This window comes from Zootoca vivipara, chromosome 1 (assembly GCF_965207765.1).
Source record: "Zootoca vivipara chromosome 1, rZooViv2.hap1.1, whole genome shotgun sequence".
Taxonomy (NCBI): Eukaryota; Metazoa; Chordata; class Lepidosauria; order Squamata; family Lacertidae; genus Zootoca; species Zootoca vivipara.
Genome location: NC_142582.1, coordinates 66,882,879 through 66,910,029, shown reverse-complemented (window position 1 = coordinate 66,910,029; position 27,151 = coordinate 66,882,879). Strand labels below are relative to the sequence as shown.

At 39.8% G+C, this 27,151-nt stretch overlaps 1 protein-coding gene across 4 annotated transcripts in view; it reads left to right on the top strand.

Moving 5' to 3' along the window:
- The window catches only part of DENND5A (DENN domain containing 5A), a 62,018-nt gene that overhangs the window by 15,136 nt on the left and 19,731 nt on the right, over positions 1-27,151 (top strand). The window contains exons 3-16 of one of the 4 annotated variants that reach the window (XM_060275753.2): positions 151-260; positions 1,635-2,295; positions 6,775-6,962; positions 8,806-9,123; positions 10,354-10,572; positions 11,777-12,011; positions 12,393-12,543; positions 13,196-13,289; positions 15,062-15,166; positions 15,664-15,795; positions 17,759-17,911; positions 18,821-18,925; positions 24,408-24,492; positions 26,918-27,002. In XM_060275753.2, coding sequence (XP_060131736.2) covers positions 151-260; positions 1,635-2,295; positions 6,775-6,962; positions 8,806-9,123; positions 10,354-10,572; positions 11,777-12,011; positions 12,393-12,543; positions 13,196-13,289; positions 15,062-15,166; positions 15,664-15,795; positions 17,759-17,911; positions 18,821-18,925; positions 24,408-24,492; positions 26,918-27,002 — 2,641 coding nt within the window. The remainder of the gene's footprint in view (positions 1-150; positions 261-1,634; positions 2,296-6,774; positions 6,963-8,805; positions 9,124-10,353; positions 10,573-11,776; positions 12,012-12,392; positions 12,544-13,195; positions 13,290-15,061; positions 15,167-15,663; positions 15,796-17,758; positions 17,912-18,820; positions 18,926-24,407; positions 24,493-26,917; positions 27,003-27,151) is intronic. The other 3 variants (XM_060275748.2, XM_088667262.1, XM_060275752.2) reach the window with 3 other exon arrangements.

Here is a 27,151-nt window from a genome sequence, read left to right as displayed (position 1 = left end):
TTCTTGCTAACCACTACTTTCCATTTCCTGTTTCTCTTAAAGGAACTATTCGAACCTGTTTCTTTTACTACTCAGTGTGCTTTCTGGGATTACACACACAAAAAAAACTCCTGGAGTGAAACTATTTTGATTCTCGTATTCATTTTTCAGGTGAAAACTTTGAACAAACTCCATTAAGACGCACATTCAAGTCCAAAGTTCTTGCTCGTTATCCAGAAAATGTTGAATGGAATCCTTTTGACCAGGATGCAGTGGGAATGGTTGGTTCTTAATTTTCATTGTTGCACTTGCACTAATGGTCTGGTGCTATAAAATTCATATTTGTATGTTCGACCAGGATGCATACATTTATGTAGATTAGCATCAGGCCAAAGTATGAAGACTTAACTAAGAGCAACTTTTATTCCAACTTCAGCATAGCCTAGAATAGCCATTCTCAGTACGGAGCCTATCAGGTGTTATTCAGTTCCAGCTCCTATGAGCTCCAGTTAGCATGGCCAATGAATAGGGATGATGGGGTTGGAGTCCAACAACATCACGACAACACTAGGCTTGGGAAGACTGACCTACAGTGTGGCTGATTGGGAGACACACACATGCACATGAATTCACAGAGAGATTAAGAAGGGACAGGAAATGGACTACTTAAAGTTACTTATAAACATATATCACATAGGCATATTGTTTCCTAAACCTATATCATGAAGGTATATTGTTTCCTGTCCTCTTACCCATGATGTCTACCTCTATATGTTCTTTTGGCCCTCTCTCCTACTGTCCTAGCTCCCGCTACAGACATGATAACAGAGGCAATCTGAGAGTGAAAAAAAGATGTTAATTAAAACAGAGTACAGTGTAGGTGCAGCAACAGATAAAAAGCTAACCCAAACAGAGCTTCTACAAACAGGGTGGAGGAGTTAACTGAGCTAGGAGCAAAGCCAGAATTCCAAAGTCCAAGATTCAGGGCACGGTGTTCAAAACCATACAAGAGCAGCAAAGTTGTCCCAACCCAAGTGCCCCCAACCCAAGCTTTGTAGCCAACATGCATTACTTGCGAGAATTAGTCTTTTGAGAATGTATAGACTGCAGGCGCACACATTGTTGGAGTGGGAGTGTCTGTTCCCATTGGTGGATCCATTCTTTGGCCTTGAAAGACAATACTGTACTAAACTCTCCACCTTGGAATTCTGTTCAGCCACCCCAGGCTGCAACTCTGAGGTTTTCCCAGCCTCCAACAGTGTGCTCTCACAGGGAGGGAAGTAGCAGCTGGGACTCTTGCTCCAGCTTCCCCTCTCTAGTCCTCCTCATTTGCCTCTTCATCTTCCTCTAGAGTTTGCTCTCCCAGGTTTGTGCCTGAAGGGGCTGAGTAACTCATGACACCTACCCAAGTAAATATATTTCAATAAGATAGGTGCAGAGGAGATACCGTAGCTTAGCTACCACAGTGTCATAAGCACCACTGTCAGTATGGCAACCCAATAGTAGCTGGCCTCTAAGCAGCTCACAAAAAATTAAAATGCAATACAAAATAAAAGCAGCATAAAAACACAAGTATTTTTAATTGTGTGTTTTCATCTAATAAAATACCTGGATGAATAAAAATAAACATTTACATTTCTTCATTTCTCCCACAGCTATGTATGCCTAAGGGTCTGTCTTTTAAGACACAAGCTGATGCCAGAGAACCTCAGTTCCATTCTTTTATCATTACCCGTGAAGATGGCTCTCGGACATTTGGGTTTTCTCTCACATTTTATGAGGAAGTTACCAGCAAACAAATCTGTAGCGCAATGCAGACATTATATCACATGCACAATGCGGAATATGATATTCTTCATACTCCACCTACCAGTGACAAAGATATCTGTAGCACCATAGAAGACTGTAATGGCACCTCTGTAACAAAGCTACAACGATTTAACTCCTATGATATTAGCAGAGACACTCTTTATGTCTCTAAGTGCATTTGTCTGATAACCCCAATGTCTTTCATGAAGGCGTGTAGGAAAGTGCTTGAGCAACTTCATCAAGCTGTAACTTCACCTCAACCACCACCATTACCTTTGGAAAGCTTTATCTACAATATACTCTATGAAGTTCCCCTACCACCAGCAGGGAGATCACTAAAATTTTCAGGAGTTTATGGACCAATTATCTGCCAGAGGCCAAGCACCAGTGAATTGCCATTATTTGACTTTCCAGCTAAAGAAGTTTTTGAGTTACTTGGAGTAGAGAATATGGTTCAGCTCTTCACCTGTGCTCTTTTGGAATTTCAGATATTGCTTTATTCACAGCGTAAGTATAGCTTTTTATATTATAAATGATGGTCAATGTGGTAAAAATACAACTGTCCCTGGTGCATTGGATCCACAGTAAAGTACACATAGCAGGGCTGGCAGAAGCTGACTTTCTTACTCCTGCTCCCCAGGGCAGGTCTCCCTGCCCTTCAAAATGCTTCACTGAGGGTTGGAAAGCACTGCTGAATGGGAGCAGGCTATAGCATAGGACCTTAGACAATATGGGGTGTCCCTAAAAACCAAGGGGAGGCACCTTCCATGGGTGGAGCTCCACATGGATGTTGTCTCTGTCCAGTTTTTCAATAAGGATTCAGTAAGGGTTGGGCTTGCCAACCGAATCCAATTCCCCGCCCCTGGCTTAGGGATATAGTCTGAGTATACCTTGGTGACCATTAAAATTATGAAATAAAAAAATCTGTTGATCTTGTAAAATGGGTCTGCATTTCATTGATGATGATGATGATTTATATGTCATCCATCTGACTGGGTTACCACAGCCACTCCGGGCTGCTTCCAACAAATTAAAACATCAAACACAGTAAAAAGTTCACAAGTCTCCTCCCATGAGACAAATACCTTGAGTGTGATCTTTCTTGATTTCTTTTAATTCTTTTCTTCAAGACTGGAGTAGGTAGTTAGTGCAAATGAGTTTAAGGTGGTGAGGTCGGTTAGATAAAGCATAGTCAGGATTAAAGTTGGATGTCATTGGTAAGGCTGCTAATGAGATAAGTGAGGATGCTAATGATATCTCAGAATAAGGCTCATACTGAATTCACATTTATATAAAATCCATTAATTTCTAGCAGAATGCTTTGTTCTAAATTTTGACTGTCTTAAAAAAACCCACCCTTATCTGTATAATTGGTGATATGTGTGCTTGACTATATCTGTATAATCGGTGATAAAAGCTGCCCTAAAGCTTAAAATGATATTGTCTCTCTTCAGACCTGTAGAAACCTTTATACTAATGAAAGTTATACTGTGCTTGCAGGATCTTTTCTAGCTAGATAAAACTATTTTCTGCATCAGTACCAAGTAACTGAAAAAGTAATTAAATAAATGCTTACTGTGCAATCCTGTGGTTGTTTAATTGAAGCAAGTTCCATTGAATGCAGTGAAACTTGCTTCCAGGTATGTGGGTATAAGATTGCAGCTTTAGTGACAAATATCTATAAAATAATAAAGTGTCATTGGGCTGGTTCCAGAGACCCCATGATTAAAGTTGCCACCACAGGCGCATAATGGCTGTCACAGGTGAAGGGAGGGCAACAAGAATGACGCAGGAAACTGGTATTGGATTGAATTATGCCACAACTTATTGATTACAGGAAAGAGTAGATTTGGCTAAGGCATTGGGTATGTATTCTGCATCAGGCAGCTTGCCTGCTACCTGATAGGAACCAGGTGGGGTCAAACCTGTGCTGGCGAGTCACTCCAACATTGATCAGATGCCACAATCCTGCATAGGCCACCACTGGGAGTGTTTTATGGACCCATTGGCCCCACAATGGACCCATGGACAGAGTCACCCCTCCTGGACCCCTCTATGGGGTACCTCTGAGACTAAGGATGCAGCCCAATGCCTTATCTGCCAAAGTTGTGACGGTTGCTATAAGGTAAGTGAAAACCTACAAGCTTGCCAATTTGCTAGCAGGAGAAAATTTCTCCCTGGCCCCAAATATGGGGACTGAATAAACCATAGCAAGGTCCATAGCAAAGCAATGTGTCTGTTCCCCCCGCCCCCCGGCCGGACTGACCCTTTAAGACTGGGTGGGTGGGTGGAAAAATCCCACAACAATCCTCCAAGAGGGCGGCCAACATCTGGCCACTCCCTTAAATAGGCTAGGGGCGGGCTGCTCGCAGCCCTCAAGCCCCAGCCTCTGATTGGGCACTGCCCATCCTTACCTGGCATCCTGACATGGCCAGAGGTGGGCAGTGCCAGCAATCCCATTCCCTGGCCGCACTGGAAGATGGCAGCTTCCCTGAACCCACCATGGCCATGCCATGCGGCAATGGCCATCCACCTGGAGTCCCAGGTGAGTGGATATTCTGTTCCATGCAGCCTCCTGCTCACAGAAGAATACGGTTATTTTAGCTCAATTCCCCTTGCATTTTCTAAAAATTCTGGTATATAAATATCTACAATAAAAAGTGGTTCAGGTATGTTGGATAGTCCTTTAGCATAGTGTGGGAGATAACATGGTGCTTAGCAGGGGGATGGGGGAAACTGGTGAAAATCACCTCCGATTTGTGTGAGTAGGAAGACCCTCAGTCCAGTTGCCAGCCTTTTGTTTATGGAAGACCTGCTCTGGATATCCCTGTAAACATTTCCAAAGTATATAAATGCCCTAGAGACCCCTGAGGACCATTTGTAATCTTTGGGATGGCGCTTCTCTCTGGATCACCTAGGATCGTTCCGGTGTTAACCTTTAAAGCCCTAAATGGCCTTGGGCCTATATACCTGAAGGAGTGTCTCCACATACATCATCCAGGCTGGACACTGAGGTCCAGCACCGAGAGCCTTCCTTCTGGTGGTTACCTCACTGCGAGCCATGAAGCTACAGGGAACCAGGCAGAGAACCTTCTCGGTAGTGGCACCCTCCCTGTGGAACACCCTCCTATCAAATGTCAAGGAGATAAACAACTGTTTGACTTTTAGAAAACATTTGGAGGCAGCCCTGTTCAGGGAAGTTTTCAATGATTGACGTTTTAGTGTTTTTTAATATTTTGCTGAGAGCCACCCAGAGTGGCTGGGGCAACCCAGTCAGATGGGTGGCATATATATTATTAATTTTAAAAATTGCTTCCCCAGGGGGGAGGGGCCACCCAGGTTTCAGAACAAGGGCAGGAGTCACCTAACCAGCGCTCAGCAGAAGTTCTGCACAAGGACTTTTCCACGTGCAATGGGGCTTTCCCCCTCCCTTGCTACCCACCAAAATTGATTTTGAGGGGCAGAACAGTGCATGGGGGAAGGAGAGGGAGGATCATGCCAACTGGCATTATTGGGACATTGAATTCCACCCACAGTCTGTGTAACAAAGCATTTAGTCAGGCTGAGTTCCTTTTCAGTGCTTCGATAAGATTCTGCAGAAGGTGCTGGAATAGTAGCGTTTGGTCCTCAGCCGTTTCCTATGCCCCCCCCCCCCGATTCAGGTATATAACAAGAATTAGTAATGCTCTTTTGAAGGCTCTGGGGAAAAATATTTATATATTTTTACTGAGAATTTCTGATCAGAATCCTCTGGAGGGTGTTCCATCCACATCAACTCCTGAATTGCTTGTTCCTCCTCTATTGCTTGCTCTTCCAATCTAGTCTGGGAGTTGGGTAGTCCTTTCACCCGGAGAAGCAATTTAGAATGCCCCGGCCTAAGTGCTCCAGAGGGAGGCACCATCCCGAGGATTAGGAATATGAGGACTGAGAACAAAAATTTGTGGTAAGAAAATGACTGTTTTTTCTTTCTCCCTGAAACATTCAAACTAAGTTTATAAACAGCCTTTTTAAGAAACATGCTGATCATAATAATGGTTGATAGGCAACATAAGTCATACTTCGAGTTAACCCATTGAAATAAATGACTTACTTAAGTCCATTGACCTAATGAGTCTGCTCTGAGTATGACTTATTCCACTGTCACTCAATATAGTAAGCTATCAAATCATAATAAGTTGAACTGGTTTGGATAAAAAAGCTGGAAGTCTTTTTTTGCAGGTTCAATAGTCCCTCTTCTATCCATCCCTCATTGTATTTCTTCACATTGTTTTAAAGTTCCTATTAAAAAAAAGTTTAAATATTGTCTCCTCCTGTTCAGATTCCTTCTGCTGTTAAGTTCCTGTTAAGGCTTGAGAATCAAATATAGCCTTTCTGGCTCAGCTAAGCCACATTAACAATTGGTGATTATCTGAACTGAATCAACGACCGTTCTTGAATTTTTTTCCCCTGTAATAATTTATGTAGACTTTGTAAATACTACAACTGGTTAACTAAAAGTGATAAAAACCTTTCTGTGGAAACAAATTGTCTATGTGTATCAATGGTTTAATACCATATTGAATAAAAAGTTCATTACTGTATAAAAGTTCAAGCTGCAACAGAGTCTGCTGAAGATGCAATGGCCATATGGGTTGGATTCCAGCAGGCTCAATATCGTGCTATTTCCCCTCTCCTCAATCCCACGTATTGGGGAGAATGGGAGGTTGGTATGTGGCTCATATATGATTTTCCTTTCTACTGGATGCAAGTTATTTTAAAAATAAAATAAAAACGTCTCTGCATGATATCTGGTAGAAAGCTATGTTTTACTTTATCTTTCATTTCCACAGAGACTAAGCAACTGGTATTTTTGGAATATGTATTGTGCAATGCCTTGTGTTTGTTTCTTAGTGCTACTTATATAAAGACTCTAGGTTTGTGCTGATGATTGCATTTTCATGGTGGCTCTCAAAGTGTGTTCTCTTCTTCACTACTTCCTGTTTTTAGATTACCAGAGACTGATGACTGTTGCTGAGACAATCACAGCACTGATGTTTCCATTCCAATGGCAGCATGTCTATGTTCCCATCCTTCCAGCCTCTCTCCTGCATTTTTTAGATGCTCCTGTCCCATATTTGATGGGCTTGCACTCCAATGGACTAGATGACCGGTCTAAGCTGGAGCTCCCTCAAGAGGTGAGAAATTTTACTCGAGTCGGGCTTCACTACTTGCTAAACTGTTTCCAAAGGAGAGAATTTTGAATTAGTGTTATTCCTGCTCTTCCACTATAACAATTTCTGTATAACAATGTGTGATTTGGTTTGGGGTAGATTGGGTAAAGGACTAGTTAAAGGGGGGGGGAGCTGACACACTTTCAAATTGATAGTTGTAACTAACTTTAAAATTTAGAAATTGCTTTAAGAATTAAAAGTGATTCTCAGGATATTGAATCTTTTCCCAATATGACCTACACTTGAGATTGTAAGACAAAGGTATGCTTTTGGCTACATATTTTTCTTAGCAGCATCCCTTAGCCATGTTCCTTTTGCTAAGAATAGTTTCTCAATGGTAATTTTAAAGTATGTTAACAAAAATGGAACAGAACTCATGCAGGGAATTATAACAGGTAATGTGAGTTGAGTGGTTAATGTGCAGTACAGCCAACCACTGTGCACATAATTTATCCATGAAGAATTATACATATTGCCCAGTTAATAGACCTCCTCTACAAAAGGACTTAGGTGTGTGTGCATATATAGACTCCATTTTGTACAATCTCTGGCTAGTATGCACATTCTCCTGCAATCACCTTAGCACTACTTTGAATTCAACCCACAATATATAGCCACAGCAGTTCATGAATGAGATGAAAGTGACTCTTGTAGATGCTTCAGTGTTGAAGTTGGCCTCTATGATTCTGGCTCCCGTGGATGAGGATGAGTTTTTAAGAAATCCAGACAATAAAAAGGGAGCAAATTCTTAGGTTGTGTCATGAAACCTCAGCTCCTAGCTATTAGAGCAGCAGCAGCTGCCACCTTCATAGCACATGTGTCCATGTTATGGGCCAGGATCTTACTTAAGAAAAAGCCTTAGGCTGACATTCATGTTAAGAAGGACCTTAATAAATTGGCCAAGACAGTTGCCTTCATGTTGTATGCAAGCTTAGATGCCCTTCAGTTCTCTTCTAGAGCACTGGATGCTGGAACTGTCCAGCATCAGTTGTGGCTTTGGAACTGGAATGTTGACTCCATATTTAAGTCTAATGCAAAGATCTGGTTACAGGTAGGTAGCCGTGTTGGTCTGGATCGAAGTAAAATAAAAAAATTCCTTCCTTCAGTAGCACCTTAAAGACCAACTAAGTTTTTATTTTGGTATGAGCTTTCGTGTGCATGCACACTTCTTCAGATACCAGATCTGAAGAAGTGTGCATGCACACGAAAGCTCATACCAAAATAAAAACTTAGTTGGTCTTTAAGGTGCTACTGAAGGAAGGAATTTTTTTATTTTAATGCAAAGATGTTTGCCCTCTGCAATTCTCTAAATTGTTTGCTACAGTAAGGAATTGTTTTTGAGGGCATAAACAATTTTTACGTGTCTTACAAGTTTCCTTTACGGAAATGCAGATTACTTTCCTTCCTGCATTTCAAGCACAGCTGAAAAGAACAGGATATGTGTGTTTCCTCTTAATCCACTGTGACCAAGCATTGTAAATAATCTGACACTGTATCAAGGAGTCAAGAAAATATATCAGAAATAAGACCTTCTGATTTTAGTAAGACTTACTGCAAAGTGTGCCTAGGAATTCAGCCTTAATTCTTTCCAGTTGGGCAGTTATCCTACTTTCTAATTCAAATTTTTCTCTCTCAAGTTGCTATATACATTTCCAGTTTTTAATGAGTGTGTGTTTACACATTACGATGCCTAGGATTTCTTTGCACATTGCAAAATGACAATACAGGCATATTACATGTGCAATATGTGTCAAAGTTTTACACCTGTTCATGATTTATCCTATATCTCTTCTGACTTAATTCTCAGGCAAATTTGTGCTTTGTGGACATAGACAACCACTATGTTGAATTGCCAGAAGACTTGCCTCAATTTCCAAATAAACTTGAATTCATTCAGGAAGTCTCTGAGATCCTTATGGCTTTTGGGATTTCACCCGAGGGAAACTTGCACTGTAGTGAAAGTGCCTCCAAGATGAAGAGCCTCAAAACATGTGACATAGTCTCTGATAAGAAAAATGGTAATCTAGGAGGGACAACTTTAAATTCATATGAACTGTTGAAAGAAAATGAGACCATAGCAAGACTTCAAGCACTTGTTAAAAGAACAGGTGTGAGCCTAGAAAAGGTAATTTCATAATACTCATGGAAGCTTCACACTAGAACATTGTGCAACTGATACAGGATTGCTAAGGAGCTTTACTGTGAATCTGCATTGCTACTTGGTTCTAATCCCAGTTTTGTTGCATGCCACTAAGCCTGTGTAATTTTGAGATAGACTTGTCTGCTACAGAGATGTATGGAGTTTATTTTATGTATGGAGCAAATATGTTTGCCAGCATTTACAGTTGTAGTGCATCTTGGCTGCCTATGAGTTTTTGTTTTAATTTGTGGTGCTCTAGTACCATTGATCTAGTACCAGGTCTTAAATGAGTATTGCTTAAATTATGCCATTCATTTATTAATTTGTACTTTTTATTTCCTTATTGCAGTATTTGAATTGTATCCCATAACTCTTCTCCTATAAGGTTGATTTTTGTTTGTGTGTTCAGAATATTTTTATTGTATTTTTTTTAGTAGTAGTCATGACAGCAGGCATAGGAACTTTTGATGTTGGCAAGCTTTTGATATTGAAATGCCTATGCTATAGATGTTCCTCACCTTGATTTTCTTTTTAAAAAAAGATATACTTGAAGCTTGATATGGAATAGTATTTGGAAACTGGACGTTAGTTATGCCAAAAGAACCCCCAATTATTTCTTTTTTCCCTTTTGCAGTTACAAAAATAAAGTCATATTGGTAAAAACAAAACATACATGCAGCACCATGAAATCTATTATTCTAAACCTTGGTGAACAAAGAGAATGTTTGTATAAAACAATTAACCAAGTTTGACTTTTCCAACTATTATAAATAAGTTTAGACATTACTGGGTTGCTCCAAATCCTGAGAAATCACTTAGTAACATGATATGGACACATATTTTCCCCAAATAATAAGTAATTTATGATTTTACTGGCAGATGATAGTAGTCAATGTTTTTAAAAATGACTGTGAACAGGTCTGTTCCTTTCCCCTAAACCTGAAATATTTTTTTCCAGATTCAGCTGGTTTACTTGTTTGTAAAAACAATTTCACTTGGAAAACAGTTTACTCAAAATGCATTAGGAAAAAGGCGCTGTTGTTATTCCGCTCTTGCCAAGAATATAAACACAGTGACATCCTGTATCAGCTCTTGTAATTCCGTAAAATATTCATCATGGACATAACCCTAGTCTCTGACAGGCTTAACCTCACATAAGTCAAATGCAGAATTTCTATGTGAATAATTATAGCTTCAAGTTCTTTTTCCTTATAGCTTGAAGTTCGAGAAGAGACTGGTAGCAGCAAGAAGGATCTCAAAGTGCAATGTGATGAAGACGAGTTCAGAATTTACCAGTTGAATATTCAAGTGCGGGAAGTTTTTGCTAATCGTTTCACTCAGATGTTTGCAGATTATGAAGTATTTGTTATTCAGCCCAGTCAAGACAAAGAGTCATGGTTCACCAATAGAGAGCAGATGCAGAACTTTGATAAAGTGAGTATAAAAATGGACACCATGAAAGCAGAGGACAGGGGATCCATATGCATGATGGCAAGGAGAGTAGGGCACATGAAGCATCATGGTGCAGTCCCCATCATACAAACCATGGTTTGGAGGACTGGGAACTGAGACACCAAAAGAGTGTTCATTTGTAAAGAAGCCCTTTATATCAGCCAGAATTAGCTCTAATTGTGTTAAGATTAATGTGGTAAATTGTGAGAAGGATACTGTATGATGACTTAATTCCTTGGAATGTTTAATGGGTGGTGTGAATCAGATTTTGTTAAAATGATAGATCAGAAACAAAATATTACTTTTATAAACTGACTTACCGTATTAGTCAGAGGTTTTTTTCTTCTCCCCCACTACGTTTCCTTTGTGTCTGCCAATAATAATAATAATAATAATAATAATAATAATAATAATAATATATTATTTATACCCCACCCATCTGGCTGGGTTTCCCCAGCAACTCTGGGCGGCTTCCAACAGAAAAATAAAATAATCAATTAAACATTAAAAGCCTCCCTAAACAGAGCTGCCTTCAGATGTCTTCTAAAAATCTGGTAGCTGTTTTTCTCTTTGATATCTGATGGGAGGGCATTCCACAAGGTGGGCGCCACCACCGAGAAGGCCCTCTGTCTGGTTCCCTGCAACTTGGCTTCTCGCTCCTTGATGATTCTAGCTGGTAAGGGCCAATTGAGACAACCACTGAGTGAAGGGGTGAACTCCCATGGCTCTGTCCCAGCTCCTGCCAACCTAGCAGTTCAAAAGCACGCCAGTGCAAGTAGATAAATAGGTACCACTGCGGCGGGATGGCAAGCGGCACTTAAGTGTGCTCTGGTTTCCGTCACGGTGTTATGTTGCACCAGAAGCGGTTTAGTCATGCTGGTCACATGACCCGGAAAGCTGTCTGTGGACAAATGCCGGCTCCCTCGGCCTGAAAGTGAGATGAGAGTCACAACCCCATAGTCGCCTTTGACTGGACTTAACCATCCAGGGGTCCTTTACCTTTTTACTTGTATACTGTATCTGTTTAAAAATAGAGTGTATATCAAAATATATAATAAAATAAATACATGTAAAATATTGTAAAATATAAAATAATTTGATTGTGTAGATAATGGAAAGTATTCTTCATATCCTTCAGAAATTATTTAACATGGGGAGACAAACACATTTTCTTTCAATTTACTAGGCATCATTCTTGTCTGACCAGCCAGAACCTTATTTGCCTTTCCTCTCAAGATTTTTGGAGACACAGATGTTTGCTTCCTTTATCGACAACAAGATTATGTGCCATGATGATGATGATAAAGACCCTATTTTGAGAGTGTTTGATTCTAGAGTGGATAAAATTAGACTGTTAAATGTTCGAACACCAACTTTGCGCACTTCCATGTATCAAAAGTGTACTACCATTGATGAGGCTGGTAAGCGCTGAAATATTATATTTAAAGGCACTATAGTTATGTCTACTAGTAAAACCAAGTTAATGCTCAGCTAGGAGCAGATAGAATGAAGATCTTCAGAAATGCAGTAGTTTTAAAATACTATTAATAAATGACACTATTTAAGAGATGGGTTCAAATGGAAATATGAATGTTTTGCTCTCAGGGGGGTTCTTTATACTCCTTTAGCACTCTGAACAGAATACATATTTCTGATAGTAGCTTTCTAACTTGTGTTTCATAGACTTAGGGTTCCTGTCTTCCCACTTGCCTCTTTTATTCTCCTTTTTAATCGCGCATGGCGACCTCTTGTCAAAATGATACGATTTAAGATGTATATGTAATGGTTTTGTTTTTCTTCAGAGAAAGCTATTGAATTAAGGCTTGCAAAAATAGATCATACTGCAGTCCATCCCCACTTGCTAGATATGAAGATTGGACAAGGAAAATATGAACCTGGATTCTTCCCCAAACTTCAGTCTGATGTTCTTTCTACGGGGCCAGCAAGCAATAAGTGAGTAAGCTATGTTCGGAAGATCTTCTGCTTAACAAATTGCACAATTTGGGGGCCATTCAGCTTTTTAATTGGTAGTTGGTTGTGATAACTATAAGATGTAGTCTGCTGGTGACAGTTGAGAGTTGTATGTAATGGTGACAGTCATGAACATATGAACTTACAGATGATATGCTAACCCAGGCATCCCCAAACTGCGGCCCTCCAGATGTTTTGGCCTACAACTCCCATAATCCCTAGCTAACAGGACGAGTGGTCGGGGAAGATGGGAATTGTAGTCCAAAACATCTGGAGGGCCGAAGTTTGGGGATGCCTGTGCTAACCATTCTAGAGTTAAGTTTTAAAGCTACATACTAAATAAGGGAACAAAAGTGAGAAGTGAGAAATTAAGCATCCATTTTTTTTCTTGTAATCTCCACTTCCACAAATAAACTTTGACTATCACAGTCAGTTTTCAAATATTAATAATAAAAATATGTTGAGTGGGGTTTGACCTAGTATAGGTTTCTGGTATGTTGTACTACTGTATATTGTACTACTTTTGACACTATCTCCCTATTGGCTGCAGTCCAGAACGGACATATATACAGTATTCCTTATTTCAGTTTGTGAGCTAGAATACATTTTTAAAATGCTGATTATAATTTTCTAGATGGACCAAACGAAATGCACCTGCACAGTGGAGGCGGAAAGACAGGCAGAAGCAGCACACAGAGCACCTTCGTCTTGACAATGATCAGAGAGAGGTGAAAACTGTTGAGCACAATTTCCAATCTAATGTCTTTATTTTCTACAGAATAATAATGTAGGTTATCAGACTGTATGTATAAGATACTTTTCCCAACCCCATGAAAAGCATACCCCAGTTCTTCATCTGATATAAATGGTAACCTCTTCTAAAAATAAAGCTCTGTGCCAGGGGTTGTCTGTCTTTGGGGGCCTTTGGACACATTTGAAATGGGAGAAACTATTGTAGACATCTCTCTCTCTCTCTCTCTCTCTCTCTCTCTCTCTCTCTCTCTCTCTCTCTCTCTCTCTCTCTCTCTCTCTCATACACACACACACACACACACACACACTGCAAGCATGGCTACTGTACATATACAGTATTTGCTGTCCTTCCCACCAGCAGTTAGACTTTCAAAAATGTGTTTGCTTTTTTCTAAGCTAGTTGGGAGGTGGTGTGTACTTCCCGGAGAATGCAGCTGCAGTCTACAGGAAGGTCACTCTCCACAGCAATGAGACTTAGGGGATTTGATGGTCCCTTCATATTGGTTGCAATAGAAGGCTTCTTGCAAGCATAATTTCATCAGAGAAGGGGTAGAGCAATGGGATCTTGTGGGTGCCAAAAAGGCCTCTCTGGTCCATGTGTACCCATGGGCATTACATTGGCAAGCCATGTTTTGTGCCAAATGCAATTGTGCACAGCAGCCTAAGACATCATGGACTTAAACCCTTTAAGATTCCCTAAACCTTCCATGAACTGCCAACTCTATTTCTGCAGGACCGTAAATTTGTGTCTCACAAATTTACCTCTTTCCTTCCCACATTTCTGCATTGGCAAGTGTAAATTTACACTGTCACATCAATTTACACAGTCACCTGCCTTATGTGAGGGTTGGATTGCACACTCCTTACCCCTTAGTGACGTTCCGCTGAACTACCAGTTCCCACTCATGACACAGAGTAAAGGTGGGCTGGACATCTTATTGACATCTGTGAGGACCCATGCTGTTTGCATGTATGTTTTGGGGAAACAGCCTTACAGTGTGGTTATGCAGTGTGGTTATATTGGGTATTTTTTGCTGTAGTACAGGCATCCCCAAACTGCGGCCCTCCAGATGTTTTGGCCTACAGCTCCCATGATTCCTAGCTAGCAGGACCAATGGTCAGGGAAGATGGGAATTGTAGTCCAAAACATCTGGAGGGCTGAAGTTTGGGGATGCCTGTTGTAGTATGTACCCTGTTTGCTTTCTCTCTCATGCCTTTCCTCTAGCCTTGATAATGACTTCTCCACTAGACTTTCTGAAGTTTGGTTGTCATCTTCTAATACCCAAAGAATAATCTCCCACTTGCCTAATTGCTTGATTTGTATTACACCAAGGATGCAGAGGAATCCTGTAAACTTTTTGTATAGAGCCAAAAGTATCAATATGCCATTGATGTCGGGGGGGGGCAGTTATTTAATCACTGAAGAACAGTTTTCTGTTACCCCAAATATGTAAAAACTTGAGTTCTAAGCTTCTGTCATTTTCTTTTTTTAAAAAAATAATCTTGTCTTATGTGTTGATGCATGCATTTTATTCTTTTCTCTGTTGAAATCTGTTATTTATAAATTGCATTACATCATTATTCTTTCTCACTTTGGAAAGACATAAATTGTCTTAAGCAGCCTCTGTCCTGTTTTTGCATGTGTGCTCTGATTATTTTATGTCTGCTTACCATGCTTTCATCTAACATGAGCTATATGATTTTTGGTTTGTTTTTTGTTTTGCTGTCTTTCCTGTTTTGCCAGCAGCTGGATTTTCCTTTGCCAGACCTTCAGTTGCAATTTTGTTTAGACTTGGACCAGCATGACTGGCCTTTCAGGCACTCTTTTAAGTCTGTTTCAGAACTATACCTGGTATGTTGTGTTTATGTAGGTACATTTGTGTGTGTGTGTGCGTGCGTGTCTAGTTATATATAATATGAAAACATGGTGTTCGGTTATGGTACTGAACAAAAATACATAGTTAAGTATGTATTTCAGAGGCCAAAGAGAATTTCTCTTACAGTGGCTGAAAAGTTCAGTCCAAATGCATTTTATTTGGTATAAACGTGGGATCATCTTATTATTATGCTATCACAAATATATTGGGTAGCGTAATCAGTGCAATGGTTCTCTATTCATGCAATAAAATGCTTCAGTTTATTCTTGAACAATAACAATAGCCAGTTATTGAACTCCAGTAGAACAAAATAAAATAAAAGGCATTAATCCTTTGAGAACTCAATATGCCATTTTTTTTAGATATTTCTTTGACAAAAGAGCAAAACATATACTTACGCATATAAGTGCTTTAAGCATTTTAAAAGTTGTGCATTTCTATATACAGTATGTATGTTCCTCTTTGTTTATAGAAGTATATCCAAGAAGCTCGGAATCTTGGCAGCACTATTCGGCAGCCCAAATTGTCTAACCTTTCGCCATCAGTAATTGCCCAGACCAACTGGAAATTTGTTGAAGGTTTGCTGAAGGAATGTCGAAATAAGGTATTGTGCTGGTCTTTATTGAGGCAGCCTTTGCTAGTACTATGGAGCTAGGTAGTAGACTATGTCCTAATCTTATGGTGCCTTGATGATATTTTATATTCAGATGGAAGGCTCCTCCATTTACTTCAATGGAGGGAGGAATTTCATGCCTAGAAAGGGATGTGCCTCAAAATTGCTCCCTCTTGTGTAAAGTATGGGGAAGTCCCCTTGTACAGGAATTTTGTGGATAGTCAAGTTTAAACATAAGTTTAATCATAAAAAAGAGTACAGTTTTGATCATGTACTCTTTTCTCCATATTGTGGTCATGGTTTCTTCTTTTTTGGTCTCAGACCCACAACTGATGCAATTCTTCTTAAGGCTGTTTTATGGTGCCCATAAATGTTGTGATTTTTTTGTACATGATTGTACATACAAGGAGTTGGATTCAATTATCCTTGGGGTTCCTTCCAACTCTATAGTTCTATGTAGGAACAAGGAGGAGCATCTAACCTTGGTTTTCTGGTACAGTATTTGCAGGTTTCTGCTGTATCCACATATCAGTATTAAATGTTTTGCATGTATCCATAACTATGTGAAGTTTTGAAGCAGATCTTACCTTAAAGAATTATGTTGATTTAACAGTGCCAAGGGTTAGCCTTAAGTAATCTGCTATTAGTCAACTAGAGGAAGATGGATTGAACAGTGTGTGTGAAATCATGCTTGTATTTCAGCTGAGCCCATCTATTAGCTAAGCCCATCTTTCAAGACTGATAAATTGGAATTGTTAAATTATAGCAACAGTTGGTATAAGAAGTAAAGGATAACAAAGGATAAACCTCAGAGGCAAATAATATATCTGTAGGAAAAGACAGAGACACAGAATTGTCTCTGCTTTAAAGTTGTTACCTGAGAAAGACGAGATGCTTTTATTGATAGTGGCAAAGACCTGTGTAAAAAATAAGCTGAAACTCTATCATGTTCTGTTCCTGTCACAATTGTTCTATAGCTCTAGCATTTTATACCATCTTACAAGAACAGCTGTAAAGTCTATTATCAGTTGTTTAATTTTTTCCTGGGGCTTTTGGAGGAAAATGTGTTGCTGTGTCAGATTATCAGATTCCACTTAAGGCTTAGGTGGGGTGCAGGATCCTTGGGATCTTTATTTGTATTTTCCTAATTCAAAGATGAGAATTATAGGGCACTCACAGTAATTTTCATCCACAGAGATAATGTGTTTAGGATTATCAACTTTCCATTAAGGGAAAAAATATTTCTGACAAGTATAGTTTCAGAGTAGTTTGTGCAGGACAATGGCAACATATGTTCTACAGATTAGAAATAAGTCATATAATGCTTGAACTCAGAGGAGGATACAGAGTGCCTATAGTATGCACAGAACACACTTTTGTTTTCCAAGCAGGGTTGTTTCCAAATGCCTTTTCTGGCTGTAGCCGCCTGTGCTACACCCCATGACATGCCAGTGGGGCCGGTGGTGCTCATGTATGGATTTGGGGGGCACAAGGGCTTCAGCAGGAAGGGTGTGAGTGGGAAAACCCTGTTCAGCAAGTATAATTCTCTGTTCACATTTCTTTTTGTGTTTTGAGTCTCCTGTTTTCTTATTACTGTATCTGATTTCTGACATAAATAATATTGCAGAACAGGTGTTATGGATTTGCACACACGTGCTAATTTAAGCCAGATATTAGTTGCAAACCATAGACTTACATTCACTTGCTGTCAGCAACTTTTCCATTGTGCTGAACAAGTTTGCCATGTCTGATTTCTACAGAAAAACAAGGCAGAAAAGTGAATAATGCTGGCAGTATGTCACAACAGATAATCATTGCCAGTTTAAACAACACATTTTATAATTAAAATCACTGTATTTTACTCAGCTAGCATGTTGCTCACATGATGTGAAGGATATTCTGGTGGTTTCATCTGACAAATATTAATTGTCCATTTCTCTTTCTGTCTCGAAAGACAAAGAGAATGCTAGTGGAAAAAATGGGTCGTGAAGCAGTCGAACTTGGTCATGGTGAGGTGAACATTACAGGTGTAGAAGAGAATACATTAATAGCTAGTCTCTGTGATCTCTTGGAAAGGATATGGAGCCATGGTCTGCAGGTGAAGCAGGTAAGAATTGAATTTACCACTCTATAATTTTTCAAATATTTACTTACCTTTTTTAAATGTGCCATCTTTTTGTATTGTTTTCAGATATTAAGAATGAGTTGTGCTGATACATGCTTGAATTTTTTTTGAATGAGATTGAAATCTTTTATATAAATTAGAATTTACATTTTAGGTAAAGGTAAAGGGACCCCTGACCATTAGGTCCAGTTCCGGATGACTCTGGGGTTGTGGCGCTCATCCCACTTTATTGGCCAAGGGAGCTGGCGTACAGCTTCTGGGTCATGTGCTTAATTTAATACTAAGGGTTTGATCCAGCGGAGGATCTTGTGAATGGAGGAGGTAGAGATAATTTTGACAGATTCCTCTTTCAGTGCTCATAGTTTCCTCCTCACTTCTGAATGCTTCCCCAATACCCCAAGGTAAGTTTTTTGGGGGTTGCTGGGGAAAAGGAGAAACTCAAAAAAATATTCCCCAATCCATCCACAAGAGAGAGAACACATTTTCTGTGAGCAAAGCTATGCTCACGGGATTTCTGGATCCAGTGCAAGAAGTCCTGACTCTCATTTTCCCTTCGTTTTTTTAACCTTTACTTTGAGCTTTTAACTAGGAAATGATGAAGTGAAGCACAAAGGCTCATTCCTTTAAAGAGAAACTGCACTGATGGATTTCCTGTATGAAATTGCGCTACTTATACATAAGTTCAAAGGAGAACAAAAAATTAGAATTTTGGTTATCTAAGAAGCTTTGGTGGCCTTTATATCTTGTTTTGTAGATTAGAACTTCCTGTTTTTTTTGTTGATCACTTAGGTAGAGCTACCTTTGCCCAAATCCACTTCTAGACTGTAACAGTTTTTGTGTGTGCAGGTATATGCTGTCTGACTCTTACCTTCCCTCTTATACACTACATAGGATAGAAGCTGTACTACTTTCATCCTAGAAGATAGAGCATCAGTATACTCTGCTACAACTCAGATTTGGGCCTTTCAGACCAGCAAGCGGCCAACCCTACATAAGGTTAATTCTTTGAATTGATTGAAGATGTTGGCAAACAGTGCTGAACGGTCTGTTGTGGTAGAGTATTTAGGAATCTGATGGAAGAAGTGCAGTATATCCAAGCACTTCTGAAATAAAGGTGTAAAAAAAGAATCACAATTCCTCCTTGTAAAACCAGTTTTGGTTTTCAACCACAGAAGCCTGTTTCTGTAAATTTATTGTTTGAGAAATCATCAGTAGAAGATTATACCCCCAGCTCCCTCCATACTACACCCAGCTTTTGCCCACCCCCTTGCTGCTGGATCGTCTTAGCCCTGCCTAGCTACTAACTTGCTCTTCCATTTGTGATTGCGGCCTGATATTTATCAACCCAGTTAATGTTGTGAGGTGTATGATACTGTTTACCTGTCAGCTTTGAGAGTATTTTTCCTTCTTTGTTGTCATCTCTTGTACGCATGCCAATCTTCTCCCTTGACTTTGTCCATATCTCAGCATGCAGTTCAAGGAAATGAAATGTTACCTTTCATGTGAGCTTTTCATTCATAATTCCACACAATATGACTTTCATTTACTTTGAGCTCACTTGGGCTTTTGTGCTCTTTACGTGATCTGTTCCAGCACTGGAGCCAGCATATATGTTGTTCATCATGTAAGTGTAATATTGAGAGATATGTTTACAATGGTGTCTTTATTTATGCATTAAATTTCTTTTGTATTGTCTGCCTGCCTTATTGTTTACAGGGTCATCAGTACCATAAGTCCTAAAGCAGAATTTAAAAGAGCCTTCTAATCCAGTCTCCTACTGCAAGGCAGGATCATTTACTCTCTAGGTTTTCACAAATCAGGCAGTGAAATCCAGGCCACAAAGGGCCACAGGCAGGGGGTAGGTGTAACTGCAGAAAGTGCATGCTGATTTTCTTGAGTCATATGAAGTTAAGCCAGGGGTAAAGGAAAATAAGTGGTCAAGAATCCAAACATCTTGAGGGGAGAAAATATTTCTTGGCTACAGTTTGATGGATAAGAATGAGAATAATATATTCATTGCATATTCTTGTCCTGATACCTGTATGAGGGAGCCACCAGACCAGAAATGCCAATACAGCTTACATTAGTCTGACTGTTAGTGTATTGAGCCTATTCAGTTTCTTTATTCCTATTTTAGACTTTACCAGTTAAATGAACATTGTTTTAATTAATAATGTAAGAATAATTTCAATATTTACTATAAATCAAATGACGTTTGTTAGAAATAATGAACTTGAATAATTAATTACTTCAACATTCCTTAGTAGCCTATGCATTTTTCTGTGTGTCTTCAATAATGTTCACCTATAACAATTAAAAACTACATTCTGATTCCTGACCATACATTAGTGAATTTTAGCTGTCAGTATTTATACTCATACACTTCTTGCCCTAAGTAACTTTCCTTAGTAATATGTTACCCTCCCTGATAAATGTTAAGTTGTAAAAGGCACTTCACATTTTGAAAACACTCAAGAAATCATTGAAGTCAGCAACAGTAATAATAATAAATTTTGTTATAAATCTCTGGTCATTTCTGCTGTGTTGTTATTAAATCAGGTGTATTTATAAGATGGGTTGGCTTCCATGTTAGCCTTTCTTTAACTTCTCAGCAATTTATTTATAGTGAGTCTGGGCTATGACCCCCCAAAAATTTCTGTCAACATCTTTATTAATTCTGATATCATCAGTGTTACCAAGATCTCCCTTGAAGGAAAAGGCTAATGAGCACTGATTCCTTCCCTCCCAGCAGCCCTCCACCTTCTCTGGTTGCTGCTTCCTCAGCTCTCTGTTTTGGTCTTGGTAACCTTAAATAACAGCAACTCTATCCAACACTAGGAATGAAGTTCAATAGCAGCTGGGTGAGAATTACTTAGATTGAGAAAGGCATTTTTAAATTCTCCTGTTAAATGTACAATAATCAGTAATATGAGATTAATTCCCATGTTTGCTTGAAATATAGTAATGTTTGTTATGGGAGAGAATGAATAATAATAATAATAATAATAATAATAATAATAATAATAATTTATTTATACCCCACCCATCTGGCTGGGTTTCCCCAGCCACTCTGGGCAGCTTCCAACAGAAGAATAAAATAATTGATTAAAGATTAAAAGCCTCCCTAAACAGGGCTGCCTTCAGATGTCTTCTAAAAATCTGGTAGCTGTTTTTCTCTTTGACATCTGATGGGAGGGCGTTCCACAGGGTGGGCACCACTCTGCCAGAAGGCCCTCTGCCTGGTTCCCTGCAACTTGGCTTCTCGCAACGAGGGAACCGCCAGAAGGCCCTCGGCACTGGACCTTTTATATATTTAATCTTACTTTTTTCTGTGTCTAAATATCAATGCAAATCTTTTTGCATGTTAAATACTGTTTTGGTGTTAGTTATAAAATGGAATATGCAAATACTTTAATCCACTCTTCAATACTTAACACATGCACACTTATCTGGGAGTAAGCCATACTGGAAACACTGGGCGTTATCGATGAATAAACACGCTGAGGACTAGGCTGCAGTTGTATAACATTCATGATCTGCACTCATCCAATATGGTTATAAGCAGCTATAAACTTGAATTAGTTTAGTTTTGTATAGTCTACATTTTATCTAATTTGTACAAGTATATAATTTTACTGGAATGTGAAGTCAGAATAGGAAGGATCCTATTTGAATATTTGAGGTCATATGTATCAACCACTATTCATTAATTTTCTCAATATTACCTGCTATAACAATCTTTACCATTCATCAGTCAATTTATAGATGCTCTTGAGAGGGTTAGTGTATCACATTTTTATACTCCAAAATAATGCTATATCCTAATTTTGTTTAGCTAATGTGTAGTAGTATTTGTTTTATGTTCTGCTTTTTGACCCGCATTCTCAAAATAGCTCTTAAAATTTATTAAATACATTGAGATATTAAAAACCATATACTTAATACAAGCCTACCATAGAGTCATCTGATACTGACTTTACCTGCCTCCATCTTTCTTTTTGTTCTTTCCATCCCATGTTAATGATAAAAGGTCTTGGAGTAGGAAGGGAGAGCTCAGTTGGAGCCGAAGGCAAACCTGGTTTTTGTCTTCACCTGATTCCCTCCTTCACCTTTAATGCTTCAAAGATACAGCCTACACAGGTTTTATTTCTGTACAATAAGTTGTTTAATTCATTTGCATCATATTTTATGAATGCTTTGTTACCACTCACATCTGGTGAGAAGCACTGGCTTTCTGGCAGATCCTTATGTGTGTATGATAGAACATGTTAATTTTGACGTTTATGATAGTGTCAGATTTAACTAATGGATCCCACTGGTGGAAACTTGTGTGATTTCAACTAGCACAACAGGATTTCCCACCCTCTCCTCCCCCTGTGTCCCCCACTCCCATATTGGCTTGAAGGGGTCAGGAGAACCCTCATAACAGTGCACAGGGGGGAGGAGAAGGGAGGTTGTTCCATCAGGCAAGCAGAAACTGACAGAGTGATCTCCTTAGGGCTGAATTCCTTCTAAGGTAAACTGATTTTGGTTACATGGTGTGATCTCCATGGAGGAAATCACTTATGTGTGGAGTTGCACTTATTCTTATGCTTCTTTTCATTTAACTATAGCTTGCCCATGTTTTATATTTGGTGGTTATTAGCCCTGTTATCTGTGTGAACTAGACCTTTAGGGTATTCTGTCCCACATGCCTTGCAAACTATGTTGCAGTCATAATAGGTTATAGCATGTTTCTCTTTGAAATAATGGGTTCTCTCTTACAGATATAATCACCCTGCTGCTATTAACACGAACATTTAGTCTGGAATGTTGGGGAAGGGTGACAGGAGCCAAATTGGGTCCTATTACAACTAATGAGTGAATGGGTTTCATTATGTCCTATTATGCTAGGTAGATATCAGCTTTCAAATAGTATTTGTGGTGATCTGTAGATTGCTCTGGACAAACCCACATGCTGGTTGGTCTTTGTGCCACTCAGGAATTAAATTTGTGACAATCATGAGAGACTAGGCCATCTAGTTCTTGCTTAGGAGCCACATTTAGTAGCTGCTACCACTTTTTTTTTTACATCCAGTTATGCAAGGATTTCTGAAAGGTTGTCTAGAATTCTGTTGTTCTGGGTGATAGAAAGGGCCAGTGTTAAGATTGGACTCAGAATCTGGCAGCCCAAGCCACAATCTGGAAAACAACATCTCTACAAGAAAGACTTGGATGCCTTAAAGCAGGACAGAAGGGTTTGGGGAGCATGCATGGGTTGCCGTGCTTTGTTTACAAGGGAAAGTAGCTGGCTGATGAGGAACAGCTCCATGATTTGGTTCAAGGTCAAGAATCAAATGTTGGAAGCTGACGAGAACATAGATGAAGTGTTTTCCTCTGAGACCAGTGGGGATCCATTGAATCTGCAGCTAGGAAATGGTGCCCCAGTTTTATCAGGGTTTCATAAATAGTGAGAAGCTTAGCTGTAGTAAGATTATGCACATGTGTTACCTCTGTATTGTACTGTACAGTATTTTATTATATCCAAATTCAGGTGTCTTGGCAAGTCTTTGAGATTTGACCAGAGCTTTGGACAACCCAGGAGCAAACAAATTCTATTATAATGAAACAGCCCATTCAGGAAAACAGAAGATAAATTCAGGAATATAGAAAATAAACATAAAATGGTATTTTAATTAGAACTCTGTCCTAGAATAATGTGGTGGCATTTGGCAGGATTACAACAGGTGCCTGTGAACGTATATTGGGAATAAGTGCCATTAAATTCAGTGGGCCTTATTCCCAAGTGTGAGTAGGCATAGGGTTGTAGCCTTGGATTTATAAAGAATAACCCAAATATCCAGAGTAAATTAAGTCTGTCAAAAACAAGCATAGTAAAATCTGCCCAGCAGCTCGGCAGAGACTGGCAGTAGAATTTAAGTTGGTCTGTCAAGATTACCATTTCCCTCACTGAGGGATGGGTTTCCTTTTGATTATGCTCTGACAGGAATGGGGAACCTATAGCTCTCCAGCTGTTGCTGGACTACAACTTGCATAAATCTCTGACTATAGGCCATTCTGGCTGGGGCTGATAGGACAACTGGAGGGCACCCACCTGTTAATCTGGATAACATACAGTACCCGTTTTGCATGCATTTGTGTACCTCATTTTATATTTATATTGCCTTCTCAGACTTCTTGTGATATGAAATGACTGGGTAGTAGGGTGCACAATAGAAGCTCAGCTATGAGAATATGTGGTCGGAGTGGTAGTTGATGCGTATAGCTTGCTTTAGGCTGATTGGCAGTTTAATGGAATCATTTAGTGAATATAGGAAAAGGATGGTTTGTAGATTTGTTTTAGAGATTTTGTCTTGGTACAGTAGTGTCTGATGATAACTTTTAATATGGAACATTTTTGAAATAAAACTAAAGATATGAATCATGCTCAAAATTAGTAATTTATGCTGCATTTGACAATCTTTCTTTTAAATCTTAGGGGAAGTCTGCTTTGTGGTCACATTTGTTACATTACCAAGAAAATAGACAGCGAAAACCTACATCCGGGAGCTTCAGTACCTCAGGTATTGTTGGTTTATATAAAGATTATGAATAGTGTTCTCCATTTTGAGGAAGGAAAAGTTTCAAAAGAGTGATTGCACCAAACACAGATTTATTAAGTTACGTTACTAGCTGGCCCGGCCACGCATTGCTGTGGCTCATCCCTGTGTTTCCCCCCACCCTGTACTGATCCAGGATGTATCCCGTCTCCCCACCCCAACCCCCAGCTCATCCCTGTGATTTCCCCCACCCTGTCCTGACCCATGACCTATTTCGCCTCCCCACCCCACCCCCTGGTTCATCCCTGTGATTCCCCCCACCCTGTCCTGACCCATGACCTATTCCATCCCCTCCCCCCCCCAACACCCACCCACGCGAGTCTCCACTTCCATTCGGCCTAGTTCGGCCTAGTCTGTAAAAGCGAGCCGAGGTGTAGCCATCGCTAGAGGGTGCTGTTTTGCAACCTCTTCCAGCTTCTTTTCCCCAGCATGCACTTTTGGGCGAGTTGTGTGTTCTGAAACACGGGGTCTTGGGGTTTTTACCTTGCGCAGGTGTAACATCTGTCTACGCAAATGGTATATGCTTCCTCTCACAGTAGCATGGGACGTTGTGTGCAAATTTGAACGCTATCGGTCAAGCAGTTTCGGTGAAAAGTGGAAACACACCCACATGCCCTTTTTACATTTTTATATACAGTGGTACCTTGACTTACGAATGCCTCGACTTCCGAAGGTTTCGACTTCCGAAGTCCGCTAACCTGGAAGTATTTTCATCACGCATGCGGTCTGCGCATGCGCAAAGTGCAAAATCACGCTTTGCGTGTGCGCAAAATGGACGCTTCGACTTTCGAAGTTTTTGACTTCCAAAGAGCGCCACAGAACGGATCGCCTTTGTAAGTCGAGGTACCACTGTATATAGATATTTATTTACAGTATTAACTTCAACAATGTATATATTATTTAACACCAAGTCTCTTAAGTGTTGTACAATAAGGATACAAAAAAGATACAAGTGAGATAAAATCAGTAAAACTTAACTATAAAATCAGAAAAATGCCTGCTGAAATAAAAAAGTATTCACTAAGTGCCAGAAGTTAACAGAGAACAGGTTTGTTCGATCGTGACTGGGAGGGAGCTGCACAGAGTTAGGCCCACAGCACACAAGCTGTATGTCTGACTCATAGAGATAACTAATAGTGACTCCTTTGAGGACGTCCTTGATTGGGCAGAATAACAAGGAATCAGGTGATCTTTAAGATATTTTGGCATATGAGCAGCGAGTGCAAGCTATGTGCTGGTGAAGTCTGTCCCCAGGAACAGTCTAGCTGCAGCATTTTGCTCCAATTGAGCTTCTGGACCTGGCTCCTGGGTAACCACACATAGAGTGCACTGCAATAACTGAGTCTTGAGATTAGCAGTGCATGGATAAGTGTGTCCAGGCTATCCCTGTCCAAGAATGTTCATTGCTTTAGCTGGCAAAAGGCATTCCTAGCTACTGAGACTGCCTGAGCTTACAGCAATAAATATGTACCCAGGAGCACCCCCAAACTATGAACATGCTCTTTCAGAAGGAGTACACAAGCTGAAGCCAAGTCACCTGATCACAATACATTTCATCCATCAGGGTGACTAAGTCTGATTCAGTCTCAAAACCTGCCACGACCTTCCCAAAAAAGAGAGTATTTGGAACTGGTTGGTAGTCCAAATCAATGGGTTCAGGGCTATATTTTTAAAGAGTGGCCATAGGTGGCAGTGATCACTCCCTCATGCAATTACAGTGGAACCTTGGTTTATGAACACCTCGGTTTATGAATTTTCGGTTTATGAACACCGCGGACCCATCTGGAACGGATTAATTCACTTTCCATTACTTTTAATGGGAAAGTTCGCTTCAGTTTATGAACGCTTCAGTTTATGAACAGACTTCCGGAACCAATTACACCCATGTTTCAGTTTATGAACGCTTCAATTTAAGTACTTCACGGACCCGTCTGGAACGGATTAATCCACTTTCCATTACTTTCAATGGAAAAGTTCGCTTCAGTTTATGAACGGTTACTCCGCGGACCGTCTGGAACGGATTAATCCACTTTCCATTACTTTCAATGGGAAAGTTCGCTTCAGTTTATGAACGCTTCAGTTTATGAACAGACTTCCGGAACCAATTGTGTTCATAAACTGAGGTACCACTGTACACATTAACTATCATCTGGATCCAAGATGGACAGGGGTCATATCTGGAAGCATATCTTCAAGAGCTCCAGGGATTCTTCCTCCACAGTGGGAGTCAGCAACCTCCGACTATCCGAAAAAGCCCCGTGGGCTGGCTGCTAGGTTCATGTGAAAGTTTGCAATAAGCCCAAATATTCATTTGCTGACTAAGTGCATTGCAAAAATGGAAAGCATTTACATTGATTTGTACTAATACAAAATGTTATCTTTAATTTAGGAATACTACTTGATTCAGAAAGAAGGAAGTCAGATGCCAGCCCAGCAATGTCTCCCTTAAGAGTATCTCTCATCCAAGACATGAGGTTGGTTTTTTTAATAAAAAAACAACAACCCAAAACTTTCATGAAAGGTTTATCCATATTTTAAGTACAGCTGACTTTAAAATAGCTCCTGTTAGCTTTTTTAAGTAAAGGTAAAGGGACCCCTGACCATTAGGTCCAGTCGTGACCGA